Source organism: Notothenia coriiceps, unplaced genomic scaffold (genome assembly GCF_000735185.1).
Source record: "Notothenia coriiceps isolate Sejong01 unplaced genomic scaffold, NC01 NC01_scaffold00031784, whole genome shotgun sequence".
Taxonomy (NCBI): domain Eukaryota; kingdom Metazoa; phylum Chordata; class Actinopteri; order Perciformes; family Nototheniidae; genus Notothenia; species Notothenia coriiceps.
The window spans coordinates 1-16,794 of NW_011364485.1; the positions used below are offsets into that span (position 1 = coordinate 1).

The 16,794-nt window shown below is 40.4% G+C and overlaps 1 protein-coding gene across 1 annotated transcript; it reads left to right on the forward strand.

Annotated features, from left to right (window-relative positions):
* The first annotated feature begins 1,638 nt into the window (after positions 1–1,638).
* tdrd15 (tudor domain containing 15) lies at positions 1,639–15,818 on the forward strand. The gene is made up of 5 exons (XM_010788254.1): positions 1,639–1,708; positions 4,508–4,565; positions 8,051–13,645; positions 13,953–14,110; positions 15,362–15,818. Exons 2-5 carry the CDS (start codon positions 4,540–4,542, stop codon positions 15,409–15,411), a joined length of 5,829 nt encoding a protein of 1,942 aa, XP_010786556.1. The 5' UTR covers positions 1,639–1,708; positions 4,508–4,539; the 3' UTR covers positions 15,412–15,818.
* The last annotated feature ends 976 nt before the right edge of the window (positions 15,819–16,794 follow it).

Below are 16,794 nucleotides of genomic sequence, written 5' to 3' on the forward strand. Positions count from 1 at the left end.
GTAGTGAAAACACTTCCGGGTAGTCTGCTCCCGTGTATCCTCCCTTTCGTCTCCTCCCGCACCCCTTCTCCCTCACCCCTCCTCGACTCCGTGTGCATTTCAGCTATTGGGACGTCCTTCAAAATGGCGTGTCTTGAGGTCTTGATCGATTTCCGGGTCAAGTCCCGGAGGAGGGGAAGAGAGGAGTCGAGGAGAGGTATTGGGATGAGCCTACAGTGTTTTGACAAATGTAATGTTAAGGTTTTACATTTCGTATAAATAAAACAATCTTGCAAGTTTTTATCAGGATGTGTTTATTATATGTTTGTTCATCAGAACATATTATAATATGGTGTAAATTACTCTATATTTTTTATTTCAATCAAATGTTCTATCGTCCCACTTTAGGAAACATGTTTCGCAAAGTGGGACAGTATGATTTGCCTAATGTGGGACAGTTCTAAAAGGGGCATGGATTGTGCAAGAGCTATGTTTATTTACAGGGCTTTAGTCTTCTAATGCATTATTTTAGATATTTAAGGTGAAGGGCAAATTATATTAAATAATTGGGGGTATCTGGGGCTTAATTGGGGGTAATTGGGGGGCTCTGTTAAAATGGTATGACAAAGTCAGGGATAATAGGGATAAATGTCTGGGTTTAAAAGATGGCAATTAATTTAAGCCCAAATATTCATAGTAATTCAATAAATCCTTCCAACACACATTGTACAAAATAACTTAAGTTAAGAAATCATCCCAATAGGTCAGTAAAAAAACACAGTTTGAAAGTGGAGTGATTAGTAAAATATGCATAAAAAGAAAGAATGCAGACTAGGTAAGATAAAGATAGGAGAGAGGAGTTTATCAATGATGTGTTATTGCTTGTGAGCATATTCTAATAGTTTTTTGATTATTGAATTATAAACAGTTCTGTTTCATATGAGTGTTGAGGGCTGTATCCATAAATCTCTTAATTTTGCCCTCAAAGTGCACCGGATTGATGCATTTAACTTCAATTTAAAGAAAAACATCTTCTGTTGTAACAACAATAACATTATAAATAGTAACATAGCTGAACATGGTATTGCACATTTAGCTTTGAGTGTTACTGACCTGAGATGTTTTTATTACATGAACTAAGGTGACTGAGGCTTTTTAACATAGACTTTTCAGTGTCCCACATTTTGCACAGAACTGTCCCACATTAGGAAATGCAGATACAACTTGGCACCAAGAGTACTGATATGTCTACCATTTTTTTATGAGTGTAATATCTGCGTTTTGCCTTTTGGTTTGATTAGGACACATCCTGGGGATTTCAGAATGGTACTGGATTTTGATTTATTGTATTGGCTTCATATCGCAATATATTCCTGAAGTCTGCAAAAAATGTCCCCCATTAGGGCAATTCACCCTGTATATATTCACTGTTTTGTGTATTTTCTATATCTTCTCCTGCTGATATGTATATGTATATTTATTTGTATTTTATTTCATTCTATTTACCTCTTATTCATGTGCAATGTCGTATCTCATACACAACTTTAATGCATATTATTTTAAAGATTTAACCCCGATATTAACAACACAGATTTGCCTACCAACAAAAAAGAGACGAAGAAGAAATATAAGCACGTTTGTCGAAGACAAGCCGGAAGTGAGTTGCAGCAGCCATGGATGTCCAAAAGTTAATTACACAACAGGCTGCAGACATGAGGCGCTAAAAAAGGTAAGACACGGCCCTGAATGTTAATAAGGTTGGATTTTATCAGAAAGAAGTCTGTGTTTACAACCACTGACGGTTATTTGAGATACAAAACCGACCGTGATGTTAAGCGAAACACGTGTAGCCGAACCATTACATCACTGTAGCTTAGCGTTAGCTTGAAGTAGCATTGTTAGCTCGTCGCAAGTTTTAGCCGCTAACTCCTGCTGAATGTCAACTTACACGGTCACTAAAACGGCTAATGACTCACGTTTGGTGTGTCCGGGTATTCTGTAGTATCCTGTTACCAAACTAAAATATCGACATTTATAAAAAATCATTGTGATTCTGTGATATCACTCAAATTTAAAATAGCGAGCTACATTAGCAAGATGGCAAAAGTTATACCTCACATTGACGATCGAAAAAACCCTTCTCATTAGTGTTCATGGTATTTCTGGAGAAGTACTCAGATCTTGCACTTAAGTAAAAGTAGAAGTACCAGAGTGTAGGAATACTCTGTTACAGTAAAAGTTCTGCATTCAAAATGTTACTCAAGTAAAAGTACAAAAGTATTCGCATCAAAATATAGTTAAAGTACCAAAAGTAAAAGTAATCATTGTGCAGATTGGTCCATTTCAGAATAATATATATATATGATATGTTTTATAATGATTGATCATTAAAGTGTTCTCAAAGCTGGTAAAGGTGCAGCTAGTTTGAATGACTTTGTTCAGCGTTTCCGCCAGGGGGGCGTCTTGCCGTCATTTGACGGCCTTATTCAGCTCGGGACACCCTGAACAAGAGCCGAGGGCGTCCAAAAATATTAATAATTCGAGAGAAGATCGAGAGTTTGTATCTCTTGAAATGACGAACAGGACAAGGACATCCCTCAGTTGGAGGGGCAAAGGAGTCTGGTGGGATTCTTTTCGGAGTATTGAAGATCGTTTCCCCGGCATCGAAGGTGTCAACAGGACAACACGGAACGTGCGCGATTTGGACGTGATGAGCGGGGGGTTTTAGTGGAGCACGCGCGTGAGCTGCGAGCGCCGGAGCCTCGCAGTGGCGAAACTGAGGCTCCGTGGTAAACTGTGGTAACATGAAGAGCCGTTTGGGAGCCGAAACAGCCGGCGCTTTAAGAGAGCCAAGCCAAATGATCCGGCTCAATAACGTAAAAAGACAGTATTTATAAGGGACGGCTCAAGTCAAAATTCAAAACTACTACTGCTTTTATCGATACCGCTTATCGGTCCGGTCTTTTAACGGTACTCTTATCGGTTCTTTTGGAGAGAGAAAAAAAGGTAAACTAACTAAACAAATTGTGAACAAAATTAACATTGCTTTTTATTTACATATACAACGTTTTAACAAATCGTATTAAATAATCTGATGACAGAATTGTAAACAGAATAGCTGAAACTTTAACAAAATAAATAACTCAGTTACCTCTAATCATTAACCCAGTGTTGTATAATTGAGTTAACTCTGTGTGTTGCTGCTAGCATACATAACACCTGACGTGGAAACGTTACTCGTGGATGGGGCTACAGAGCTACTAGAAAGACAGTCGAACCCGGTGCATTCCTCCGTCTGAATGTGGGGCACTTTTGCTAAATGTTTAGACAAATTGCTCGTGTTACCGCCCTTACATGCTAAACTCTTATTGCACTTTTGGTAACGAGCATCGAGACGGGTAAAGTGTAACCACACCTCGGAGCGCGTTCTCTCCGCCATCTCCTCCGTGTGTGTGTTGCTGCATGTAGCAGCTGCGTGTGTGTAAACTGCATGTGTGTAAACTGCCCCGCCCCCTCGCACACAGACGGGAGAGAGATCGAAAATACTAAAAATAATCATAGAAGCATTTTGCATATGTTTGTGTAGCAATAATACATATGACATATATTTTACATGTCTCCAGTACCGATAAAAAGACCGCTAACGTCGGAGCTTAACTTAATAATTCAGCTCAGGGGCCCGTTTAATACCGGGGCTCGGTACCCATCCCTACATGTAGTGGAATAAAAGTACACCTTTTACGTCTGAATTGTAGTGGGATAGAAGTACAAAGTAGCAAAATATTGAAATACTCAGGAGTACCAGTGTCTCAAAACTGTAATTAAGTACATTATTTGAGTAAATGTACTTAGTTACTTTACACATGTAATGTAAATGAAGCTAGCACACCAAGCTGAATGCAATATGCATGTCTCCTTAATAGCAATACAATTTAAAATAGGAGCTACATTAGCAAGGTTGCTCAAGTTATACATCCGCTTGATGATCGATCAATAAAACCTGCTAATTTGTCTCATGGTATTCAAAGAAAGCTGGCATACCAAGATGTTTACAATATGAATGTCCAAGTAATATCAATAAAACCTATTTAGAGACATGAACAAGATTGCTAAAATCGCACATTCCCATGACAATTAAAAAAAAACAGTTTGTGATTGTTGTTTTTTTGCTAGCATGAATACAATGGGACTTGTAATATGTCTTAACAACTTGTACTGTGTTTTGTATTTACACTCGCTAAAATGTAATTACTGAGAGGATATTCTTTTTTATGGTGGTCTTTTACAACAACTTATCTTAAATAATGTTACAAAAATGATATACTGCCACCATTATAGATATTTTTAAAGATAATTATTGACAAGGATTTAGTGATTTCTTTTTATGAGTGAGGTTATATGTCCAAGTTGGGTGTTAAGTTACACATTCTTAGTATATGAAGGTTAATGTCAGCGCTGGTTTATTGTGTGTGTGTTTCTTAATGATACTTAATGAGACATTTACTTATCTTCACTTTTTTTCTTTCAGGTTTTTTTTTGGATGTTACTGATGCTGCAGCCATGTCGTCAGTCTCCGAACAACAAAAGTAAGCAAATGGATGCAGCAAAAACAAAGTGATCCTGACAAGTCCGTATGAAGTATAGATTAAATTAGATTCAACATTATTGTCGTTGTATAGTGTGTCATATTATGTTTAAATTGGATATCAAAGCTATTAGTTAAGGTTACGATTCTTTTTAGTCATTTACTTTCCAGGTTTTCATTTGAGGAGTCGGTGGCATATCATTTAGTCGAGCACCTAATTTAACAATACAACCATATTTAAAATGTGCAATTTCCCTCTTTTAATCTGTTAAGGCGAGACACCCCAGGTGAATAGGGTAATTTTTTTTAACTTAAAGGTATCAGCTAGAAATTTCTCCGGTTATTTACTTACAGTAAGGCAATTGTTTTTTGTATTATAAGTTTTCTGAAATATCATGTTTAAATATGCAAATGAGCCATTATCTCATTAAATATGTGCATATTTTAACACATTTCAGGAATCAAAATCTGAACTTTGGATAAAGCCAGGTTCAAAATTGTTGTTTCATTTTGTAGTCATATTAGTATCTAAGGCTTTTACAGAAGGGATATTGGATATCTCTTTTTATCACTCCATAAATCAGAAAATACTGTCAACAGCCCTAAAATATCAATTTTTGCCATGTTTTTAGGTATGCAATGTTGTATAATTCAGGCTATGAATGATATATGAACAAACCCTTCTGTAAAAGCCTTCATAATATTGATAGGAATATAACTGGAAGGTTTGGTGTATCTACGTGCTACTGAAGTGGACATTTCGGAGTAGGAGAAAAACTCATTTTGAGAAAATGACCTTGAAAGATTGCTGTGAGGCGCTACCTAAACTCTCCTGTTATTTGGATGATAGCTTGCGCATCGACGCACTCCGTGAAGGTATTTCATGTTCGGGGTCATTTGTTTTTTGTATAACCTCGCTTCGTGCAAGTGACAATTGTTGTTGTCTTCTCTGTGAACGTTTTTTTCGCCGTTCTTTTGCCATTTTGAGATTAAAATTTCTAGCGGAAAGCTAACCAGGAAGTGTTTTAGCACACCACGTGACGCATCTGAACGAATCCCGTTGTCAAAAATGAACACCAGCCAATGGGATTTTATTTCTTGGTTTAAGACCCCTTTGTACTTTCACGATTTGATGCTGATACAAAGGAAATGACCATATTTGGATCCGATTGTGCAGGAGAAACGGAGCTTTCCAACGATACCTCTGATGACATGGTGCAAACAGCGGTCGCGGTACTTTGTTACGTTAGAATGCTAACTTTTGGTGAATTTAGGAGATATCTACAGACGCAAATAGACAAACTATAGTAAAATAAACACTTAAATGTGTATTTTGTACGTTTTCCTTCCAAAAGCCTGAAAGAAAACATGTTATAGAATCAAAATAGCATAACATCTCAAAATTGACCAGTGCATGACAAACGATGTTTTTGCCTGCCGTGTCTCGCCTTAAATTGACAACAATGATACTTGTGTGCTTTGTGTGACGAATGAGTTTTGTTTCTTACAGGAGCAACAGCAACGTTGGTACAAACAGCAGAATGGATGGCGTGTGTAGTAAGAGGGGTGGAGAAAAGTGGCGCAACCTTTGAGCGAAGTCATCTGTCAGAGACCTGAGCGCAGCAGGCTGCATGTTAGAGGTCGTGTCGACCGGCTGTGGAGTAGTAGTGGAGGTGGCGAGGCGACTAAATAAAACACAACGGGTATTGACGAAGAGTGTTTTCATTAGAGAAGCAACCACGCGACGCGACTCTAAAATTACGCTCATTTAGTGTTACCGCGAAGTTTGGAAAGAGTCGTCTAAATGCCCCGCACCAAACGTAGGCGGGTCGGTTAGTCTTTATAGCTTGATAAACAGCTGCTTTCAGGGATGAGAGATCGTTCCTGACTTTTTCCCCCATTTTTAACCAGACTATTTGATTAAATTCAAGGCCCCCGAAAAACCACCACTGGGCGTTATTTGAGAGGCTCGAAGACGCGTACTTATGAACAGGCCCGTTGTCATTGAAGGCCACACTTGCGCGGTGGAATCAACTTACGCCGAATACCGGTCTGGGAGTAGGTGGTTTTCAAACCGCTCCTTTAGGCCCATACGTACGATTGGTGTGGTAGTCGTTTTGGAAAGTCGCAATAGAATTCCAATAGTAAAAGGTACGAAATATAGAAGAAACGACGAATACGAAATCAATAAACTCACGTTATGATGACCGTGAAACTTTTAAATGAAAGACTTAAGCAATCCTTTCTCGTTTCCCCTGTTGAATAAAACGTAAACGTCAACATCGTTTGGACTCATCTTATCCATCTGCACAGGAAATGAGTCTGTCCAGAACTGTAACAATGTTAGCTGTGAGACATTTTAATTTTTGTACGAAGTGAAAGAGTAGCCACCACCTCCCCCACGGACCTCCGAGGAGAAAACCTCCCCACCTCCTCCACGCCGGAGAACCACCAAGACTTACCTCCGTCCTCTCCTTGACGGACCGTCTCCCCCCACACCGGGGGTACGGTGGTGGGAGAAAGACTAAGGACAAAACGGAAGAGAACGAAATTGAAAACATTTANACGGGAACTCTGACGTCGCCATTTTGTGTGCTTCGCGGATGCGCTCGGCTCCTCTCGACTGCTGCTCGGGTCTGCTCGGTCACTTTCCGGATGAGGAGGCATTCGTTCGACTAACTTACAGTAGATAACATTACAAACGTTTTTAACAGGGGCCATAATAGTGTAAATAATGTTTGTTTTGGCAGTTACAACTGAATGTAATGTTTTCTACTTTTTTACATCTGGGAAGGCATTTGCCTTCATCAGATGGAAAGTGTCTTGACCAACAACTTAAGTATTTCTTATAGCTATGCAGGGCATGCAAGAGAGCAAACACAAACAAGAACAAACAAACAAGTGAAATGAAGAATAACATTGAAATGGTACAATATAATATTGTGCTGGTTCATCTTATAATTCAGTCTATAGAATGCACCAGACAGCATCTAAGGCCTGCAAAAATCTAAATGTTCTAGGGGGAGGCCCCCCAAACCCTTCGTGTATCATTTCGTCCGCGCGCATTTTTCAGGGCAATCTCTATTGGGCTCTGGGCCATCGGTAAATTAGCTTAGATGGCCCACAGGTACGTTTTCCTTCCAAAAGCCTGAAAGAAAACATGTTATGGAATCAAAATAGCACAACATCTCAAAATTGACCAGTGCTTGAAAAATGATGTTTTTTTCTGCCGTGTCTCGCCTTAAATACTTGTTTTTCATCACTTGTAAATCTACTGTAGCAACAACAAAAGAGAAAGCAATTGAAATGCTTCAATAATTACTGTAGTTAGTTGAATGTTAGTTATAAAGTGGGAACTATGGGAGTTATTTTGCGACACACACACCAGGCTTTGATACGCATCGTACAATCGGCAGAATTGATAAACTCACAAAATGATTAACATAATTTTTGTAGGTAAATAATAAAAGTCACCTTTATTTTCAGGTCTGGTCAATCACCACTATGTGCCCTTTGGTCTGCGGACCTCAAGTTAACTCACTTGGACTGGAACCCTGAAGCAACCCTGATACACTTCCAGGGACATTACCTTTCCATATGTGATCTTGACTACAACATCTTGCAAGGGGAAATACAGAACACACCAAAGACTCAAGCTTCAGTGGCTATCGGAGAGTTTTGCCTCGTGGAAGATTTGACTTCAGGCCGCTGCTACAGAGGAAGAGTTCAGAACCGAAAAGAAGACTTATTTGATGTTTTCCTCATAGATCTTGGTAATGTCTTGAGTGTTGACAAAGCCCTCATATATTCCTGCTCAAACGACCTTTTCAGCCTGCCTCCCAAGATAGTTTGCGGCTTTCTTGCAAATGTACTATTACCGCAGGGATGTTCTCATTCTGTAGTGGATGCATACTTCACAAACCTAATTGGAAGAAATGTCACAGGTTACATTAAAGCCTTTTTGCCAAACAAAGTGCTCCTATTGGAAGCCCCGGAAATTAACAATGATCTTGTAAGACATGGGTTCGGAAGACATGTGGACACAGATACCTTCTTTCTCTTGGTTGGTATGCTCACAGAGGTGCCACTCAAGCAAAGCACAGAGCAAGTTCCTGACTTACTCATTGAAAAGCCAATGGCACAAGAATTCTGCTTCAAACGGTCTGGTTTGCAGGGATACGAAGAGATTCTGTCTCTCTGTGGGCCTAGATTGAGTTGTGGGACCCGTGCTAAAGTGCGTGTAACTGCTGCTGTTAACCCTGAGCTGTTTTACTGTCAGATGACCAGTGTGGACACAGATCTTTGGGAAATGTCAAAGAAGCTGGCTGAAGTTAATGAGTACCAAACCATAGAGCACAATCAGAAGACTCCAGGAAACCTTGGTTTGTTGTGTTCAGTAAAAGGCAAAGATGAGAAATGGTACAGAGGCCTTGTGCAGTTTCTTCCAGTCAACTCTCAAGTTCGAGTTTTGTACATTGACTACGGATTCTTTGAATCTGTCAAAGTTGAAAACGTCTACAGGTTGCCACCTGAATTATTTTCAACACCCATCATGTCATTCCCATGCTCGCTCTTCTCCCTGGGTGAGGAGGTTGAAGCGGTGAAAACTCAGCAGTTGAGTTTTCTAAAGGCAGGCTTGCTTGGCAAAGTGTTAGATGTGGAGATCAAACGTTTTGAGGAAGAACAGCACCTGTACTCTATCACAGTAATTGGTGCTGAGGAAAATCAAGTGGCTGAACCTAAGCCAACTGAAGAGCTTCCTAAAATGAAAGTTCCCTCAGTTTTTGAGATGGAAGAAAAGCCACCGCAGTGTGGCTATTTAAACTGTGAAACAATCATGGGCGAAGCAATGGCTAAAACACTCAAAGAAGAAGAGTTGGATGTAGACTCTGTCTTTGTGGGCTATATCGAGCATGTCCAGAATCCAAACATCTTCTGGATCAGATCACAAAAACTCAATGATGAGTTTGAAGAAATGATGACAAAAATGGCAGATAACTACAGTCAAGTGAAGCTGGATGAAGACGTGCTGTTGAATCCTGAGCCTGGGACACTGTGCTGTGCAGTTTATGAAGAAGACATGCATTTCTACAGGTGTGTAGTGGCGGAGTCCCTTGAGCATGGATCTGAAGTACTTTTTATCGATTTTGGAAACATTGAGAAAGTGCCCCGCATGATGATCAAGAAGATACCTGAGACATTGGCCAAAAAAGCTGCGTTTGCCTTCTGTTGTACTCTTGTTAATGTTTTTCCTATGGATGAATTCTGGACTACCGCCAAAACAGACTTTTTTAGACGAGCTGTGTCAAACAAGGCCCTGCTAGTCCACATTGTCCAAAAGGGAAAAAACAAATGTGTGGTTGATCTCTCTGTCGTGGGAGATGACAACAATCAAAGTATCACTGAGCTCCTGATCTCTTCCAAACAAGCTCAATACTGGAACAACATTGACCTAGAGCCTGGGGTGAAAAACAATACAACTTTCACGGAAAAAACAAGTGGTCCCAAGCATCGTGTGACTCCAGACATCACTGGGAATTCAGAGCAATTGAGGGACTGTGCAGAGGAAGAGAAGACCTACAAAAATCCAACTGAGAAGGTGCAAGCCCCTGCTTTATTCAAAGCCATAAGCATTAAGCCTGGGTATATCTTTGCTGTGTGTTGCACTTGCATCAAGTCTCCATCAGATTTCTGGTGCCAGCGGCAAGATAAGGTTCCAGCTTTGGAGGAACTGATGGATAAAGTGAATCGATATTACTCAACCCACACAGTTCCCCTCCAATCAGGGGATTCTTGTTGTATTGCCAAGTCACCTCTCGACGGAAGATGGTACAGAGCCTTCATCATACAGAAACATAATGGCCATGCCACAGTGATGTTGGTTGACTACGGCTTGACCATCCGCATCAAGGAGCACAGTCTTCAGGCAATAAAGCCAGAATTCGTTCATTTGGAAGGACAAGCTTTCAGATGCAGCCTTAGCACCCCGATCAAACCTACTGGCCCCGATGAAATTGGGAATTGCGGTCCGGAGTGCAAGTTGATGAGCGATTTTGTCCTTGACACCCCCATCGGTCTAAGATGTCAAGTTGTTTCCCAGTTCAATGTGAAGAACAAAGGACTGTGCAGTGTTGTTCAACTCTACAACATCCAAACTCATAAGACCTTAACTAATCTGGGGGATCTGGGCCTGCCAAAAGAAGCAGTATTGTCAACAAAGCAACAGTCCATAGTGTTTCCGGAGACTTTCGTCTACTCTTCATATGATATAAGTCCTGGAAATGAAGAACAAGTCCACGTCACTCATGTAGGCAGTCAGTGGGAAGTCTACTGCCAACTTGACAGAAACACTGATATCGTCAATGAACTTGAAAATAACATTTCAACAGAGAGTGAGAAAATTATGCAAGCCAGTACGACAGCAGTGACAAAGCTGTGCCTGGCAAAATACTTGGATGGCAAATGGTACAGGGGCTTGATACAACCTGTTCAGTCACCTCTGCATCTCAACGTGTTTTTTGTAGATTATGGAAATGCAACCGTATCTGAGAAAACCAATGTCATGTGTATCCCCAGAGACTCTATGGATGTGTTGTGCACACCCATGCAGGCTTTGAAATGCCACCTTGCTTCTGTGTCCAAGGAACCGCTCTATGCAGATGTCAAAGATTGGCTTGAGGGTGCAATCCTCAACAAGCAAGTAAGAGCCGTCGTAAATGGAAAGTACAAAGATGGCTCTTTGGTTGTTGAACTTTTTGATGGAGATGTTAACATCAATGAGAAGGTTAGAGAGCTGATTCTTAGTCATTCACAGACGCCAAAGACTGTTGTGACTTTTGACGTGAGCAGCAGAAAGAAAAACCACAAAACTCATCAAAGACCCAACACCAAGGATTCAATAAAGTGCAAGAAAGCATCTTCAGATTCTTCCTGCAAGTTGGATGCTTACAGAAGTACTCAAGCTAGAATGGTTCCCTGCAAAAATAAAGAGAACCTGGTAAAAATAGTTCATGGAAAAACTCGGAACACAAACGCAAGGGTTGAAAAACAAGGAGAGTGCACCTATACAAACACAAACTCAAATCAACCACAAATTACAGAAAAATCGGAGATCCCTAGATGCTCGCGTTTACAAAACAGAAGTGTGAGCGCAGGTTTCAGGGTGAAGTGTTTTGTCTCCCACATCGACTCAGTCAGCAGTTTTTACCTTCAACTGTCGGAGGATGAACCTTCCATCTTGAAAATGGGTGAAGATCTCAACTTGAGTAGTTTCAGAGAAACCTTGAAGACTACCACCTCTTTGAGAGTCAATGACATCGTTCTGGCTGAGTTTGAGGAAGACGGCTCTCTGTATCGCTCTGCTGTGACGGACTGTGATGGAAATTCCTGTATCAAAGTTGAGTTTGTGGACTATGGAAACTCTGCAGTCATCGAGAAGGAGAAGACCTACTCCGTACCAAAGGAGTATCTCTCTCAGCCAAGATTCAGCATATCATGCTCCTTGATGGACACAAGCATGTACCAAAATGATGCTTCTTTCACTGATGCTGTAATGGAAAAGCCTCTCATGGTTGAATTTGTCTCCCATCAAGAGTCCCATTGGGTAGTCAAGTTTCAAATTATTGATGAAGCTGCTGGTCTTCCAACGGCACTTGAAGCAGATGTTGAAAGTACCTCTGAAACCAAAAAGGAAGAGGCGTTTCATGCAGATTCATCTAAAAAAGAAGAGAAAGCGAGATCCTCTGAGCAGAACTACATGAGACAAGAAGTGAGTGAGAATCAAACAACTCAATCTGAAAGAGCTTCTCTTGATGGTGAAAACCAAACACTGGAACCGACTGTCAAAGCGGATAAAATCATGCCTCCACCTCTTCAAGTTAGAGACACAAAGAGTGGTAGAGTTGTGTCAGTCCTGAGCAATGGCAATTTTTACATCCAACTAAATGACACCAGGGAACTGCTTGCTCTAATGGAAAATTGTATTTCTGAAAACCCATCCATGTGCAAGATCTTGGCTGAAGAGGATGTCAAACAAGACCTCAAGTGCTTGGTCCAGGTAGACCATGGCAAAAAGTGGCAAAGGGCTGTTGTTCAAGTTGTAGACGAGGGAAAATGCCAGGTCCTCCTCGTGGATCATGGAATAACACAAGAAGTTCAAAGTTGCTCAATCCGACAACAGTGTAGTATGCTGACACAAATCCAGAACTTTGCATTATTGTGCAAGATGAACTGCCTTGGGTTCAGTGAGGCAGAAGATGCTCATGAATTTTGGTGTGAAACTCTCAAACCAATGATTGGCAAAGAAGTCAAACTTGTCTTTGTGTCTCGATCAGAAGCTAATCAACTGTGGAAGGTTGAAATAGTCATGAATGGACTGTTCCTCTATAGTCATTCACTGCAGCAGAATAAAGAGACGGTCTCTTCACCAGCTGACATTAAAGAAGAAGGAGAATCCAACTTGGACACAAACCCGCCTAGGCAGCTTGTCTTTGCTTCTATTGATTTATATAAAGAGTATTCAGGCTTTGCTTCTCAAGTGACGACTCCCATGGAGTTTTGCGTTGTTCCGGACGACCTGCTTCTCGTCACAAACCAAGTTTCCATAATGTTGGAGGACCTCCCTGAGCCGATGTCTTCTCTTCCTGAAGCCCATATCGTCCGTGGGACCTGCTGCCTGTTTAAATCAGACACCAAGGACAAGTGGTGCAGAGCTGAAATCGTAAACATTGACACCACAGCGGTCCTGTACCTTGTCGATTACGGCCATTACGAATGCATCCCGTACGAAGAATGCTCCCAGCTGAAGAGGCTTCCTGAGGAGCTAACAAACTCCCCAAAAGTAACGTTCCCCTGTATCCTGCAAGGGGTGAAGCCAGTAGGTGAGGATAGTGGCCAGTGGAGCGATGAAGCTGCGGTCTTCTTCCAGCAGTGTTTTTACCAGAAGAGCCTCCAGATGTTCTTCAGAGAGTTTGTGTCGAACACACACTGGAAGGTGGACATTCTGGCAGATGGCGTCCATGTGGCCAAGGAGCTGGTGGATGCTGGATATGCCGAATATACCGACCACATACTGAGAAAGACGTAAGCTTTTATTATTTGTTTTTATTACACTTTCATTGAAGCCACTAGTCAGTCCAATTTTCACCATCTAACAATAATTTATATTCTGTATACACTGTAAACACACCATTCCAATTTAACTCAGGCAGTATAAAATAAATACCACTTTCTTTCATTAGCCATTACTTTTGGGTCATTGTTTAAAAAAAAAAAAATCATAATGACTTTAATTCAGTAGGGACATTTTAATGAGCTGTCTTCAGCTAACCACATATTTTGCTTTGGAAATCAATGAATACTCTATTTATAAAAACTATTTTTCTGATAGATTCAGGCTCCAGGAACAGATTTCTCGTTGCCCCGAGAGTGATGAAGAGTTCGGTCTGGAAGATGAAGGCTCCGACGATCAGTCAGATCTCTTGGTTGACTCTACTGATGAATCAGAGCCGGAGTTGCCACTGGTTCTCGTGTCTACATCACAGAGATGTAAGTAAATACTAATGCAGGATTTTATATGTTTTACGAGACATAAGGGCAGGAATTCACAGGGAAAGGAGCCGTTTTGAGCTCTGCTAACGTCAAACGCGTCATATTACGTCACATGGGGGAGCAACTTTCTCTCACTCGTTCTCTGCCCAATCCACGGTAGTAGTTGGTAGTTGATTTGAGCCGTTGTGATTTAGTGAGCTGGTATTTTTTCGGTCATTTTACATTGCATTTCACCATTATTAATCATGGTGAGCTGGAGTTTGTGCAAGTTGCACAAACTCCAGCCTGTCAGGGAAACTGTGGACTCGATGCCCTGACACTAACAGGAAAAGGACCAGAGCTAGCTTTCGTTCCTGGGTGCGTTGTGTGAGGTGCATCCACCTCCCTGCAGCACATACTCTCCACAGCTGAGGCCTATCAAACAAAACATTTATCTCCGGTAAACAGCACCGTAGTGTGGAGTTGCATTAGGTAACGCGAGATACGGCTGATATTTGCGCATTAGTTTCTGTTATGGATCAGTATCAACAGTCCTGCCAGTAACGTTACTATATTATCAATACTACTTTAGTTATAGCCTGATATATGATAGCTAACTTCACAATGTTGTGATGTGACGTTAGCTAACATTAACTGTAGCTAACGCCGGTCACTCACCAAGATAGCTGCCCAGTTCTCCACTGGTTCTCCTCACACCACAGCTCCATTTCTCTCCGATGGCCGTTATTTCTTCTAATCCTTGGCTGCTCCTGGTCTCATAATTAGTAGGTTGTGGTCCGTCATATGCATTCGAATATACATTTTCAACCTCTTCTGTGTCAAAACTAGCATTGTGATCCATGTTTATTAATGCGTTAGACCGGCCGCTCTCCCCCATGTGACGTCACACGCGGGTGGTCTTTTTTTATGCGGAAGTAAAAATGTCTTACAAAAACCACGCCAGATGTCACTGTAGTGTATATTTCTGTATATGTTTTAGAAAATCTAGTGTATTCATCATTTTCCTACACATTTATTCACTAGGGGTTCTAGCCTGCAAGTTGCTCTTTAAGGCGTCATAAAAAAATCAGACTACAGCATGCCATTAGAAAGTCATACAAAGTGTCATGTCAACTACGTAATAGTTTCCTTTGTCTTAAAATATAATATAGTATGTCATAAAACATGGTATATCACTGCCTCTTGCTTATCATGTTTGTAGCTTTACAGTAATGTACAGTTCGGTCACTTTGTTATCTTCTGTTCCAGGTTTTCTGTCGTGGTGGAAGCAACTCAACAGCGATTCCCAATCACTCTGATTTATCAAAGTGAGATGCTGATTGTTGGATATTTTAGCTAAATATTGAATCCCAGCTCTTTGCCTTGAGATTGTATTATGTTAACTTATTTTTATTTTTATTCATATTTTATACATTCTTTTGTTAACGAATACCTCAGTTAGATTATGTCGGCTGCGCTATGTTACTTTAAAGCGGAAGCAATCTGAGTTGGTAAACTGTTTTATTATTTAAATGAGGAGTTATCCTCATACAGGGTTTATACATTAATAATGTTATTGAGCGTTTAGATGTGTTCATTTGTGTTTCTACGTTAAACTGTTAAGTGCTTTATGTCCACGAAAGATGAAGTAGGGCAGTAAAAACTGCAGTGTTTTACATTACGGCTTTTGTGTTGATCTAAATAAAAAAAGCTACTTTGAACCTTGGTACATTTTATTTTGTTCTTATATACTTTATTAACTTAACTTGTGATGTAATGGAATTTCTTTAGGGGTGTGGAAAAGCAGAAAAAAATCCTGAAATGAACCCTTAAAAAAAGAAATCCAGTTCACCACCACCACCACTAGAGGGTGCTGTTGATCCATGTTTGTTCAAATAGTCATTTATCCGTCCCTGCTGTTCAATGGTACAACCAACTTTACCTAAGCCTATCAAAAAACTGTCTGCAGGTGTTTCGATTACAAACTCAATACTGTATTTCAGCAATGTAAGGATGCAGATAGCTTTTCAGTTACAAAAGTACTTTTTTTATTCTTTCTTTTATTAATGAAATGTTTAAAAATATTTTGGTTCAAATGTACATATAAGTCCAACAGTTGCACAAATACAGACACTTTTTAAAAAATTGAACTATAGTATGTAATTCAAATAAAGTGTTTTTGTAATAATTCATTTTTCCAAAATAAGGTTCCACCGGAAAGGGAGGGACTTCGCCACTCTATTCACCCATAATGTGGAAATGTGTTTTAAGTTTATTTTACCGATAGTACAGCAATATAAGTGTCTAAGTGCCCCATTGAGCCTGCAATTTGTGGATGTGTTACATGAGAAGCAGTTGTTTTGTTATAACTAATCCAGATTTGAAATTGTGTTTACCGAAGAAAAATAAGTATTGTCAGAAGTGTGATTCGAACCCACGCCTCCAGAGGCCATCCTGACATGTAAGACTATGAACAGTGATGCAAATTAGTCGCTTTTCGGCGCCTCCCGCTTTTTTAACGCTGATTTGGGTGACTTGTGTAATTCGTGGAGAACCGAAGAGTTTTCATTTTTTTGGGGGGGGTCCGTCAGTCCGAACTTCTCACTTCAAAAAAGAAGAAGAAATCTAGATCGCAAAAATAATTAAACAAGCGAGTGCCTGTTTTTCCTGGCCAAGGACAGGTTCATTGAACACAACACGAG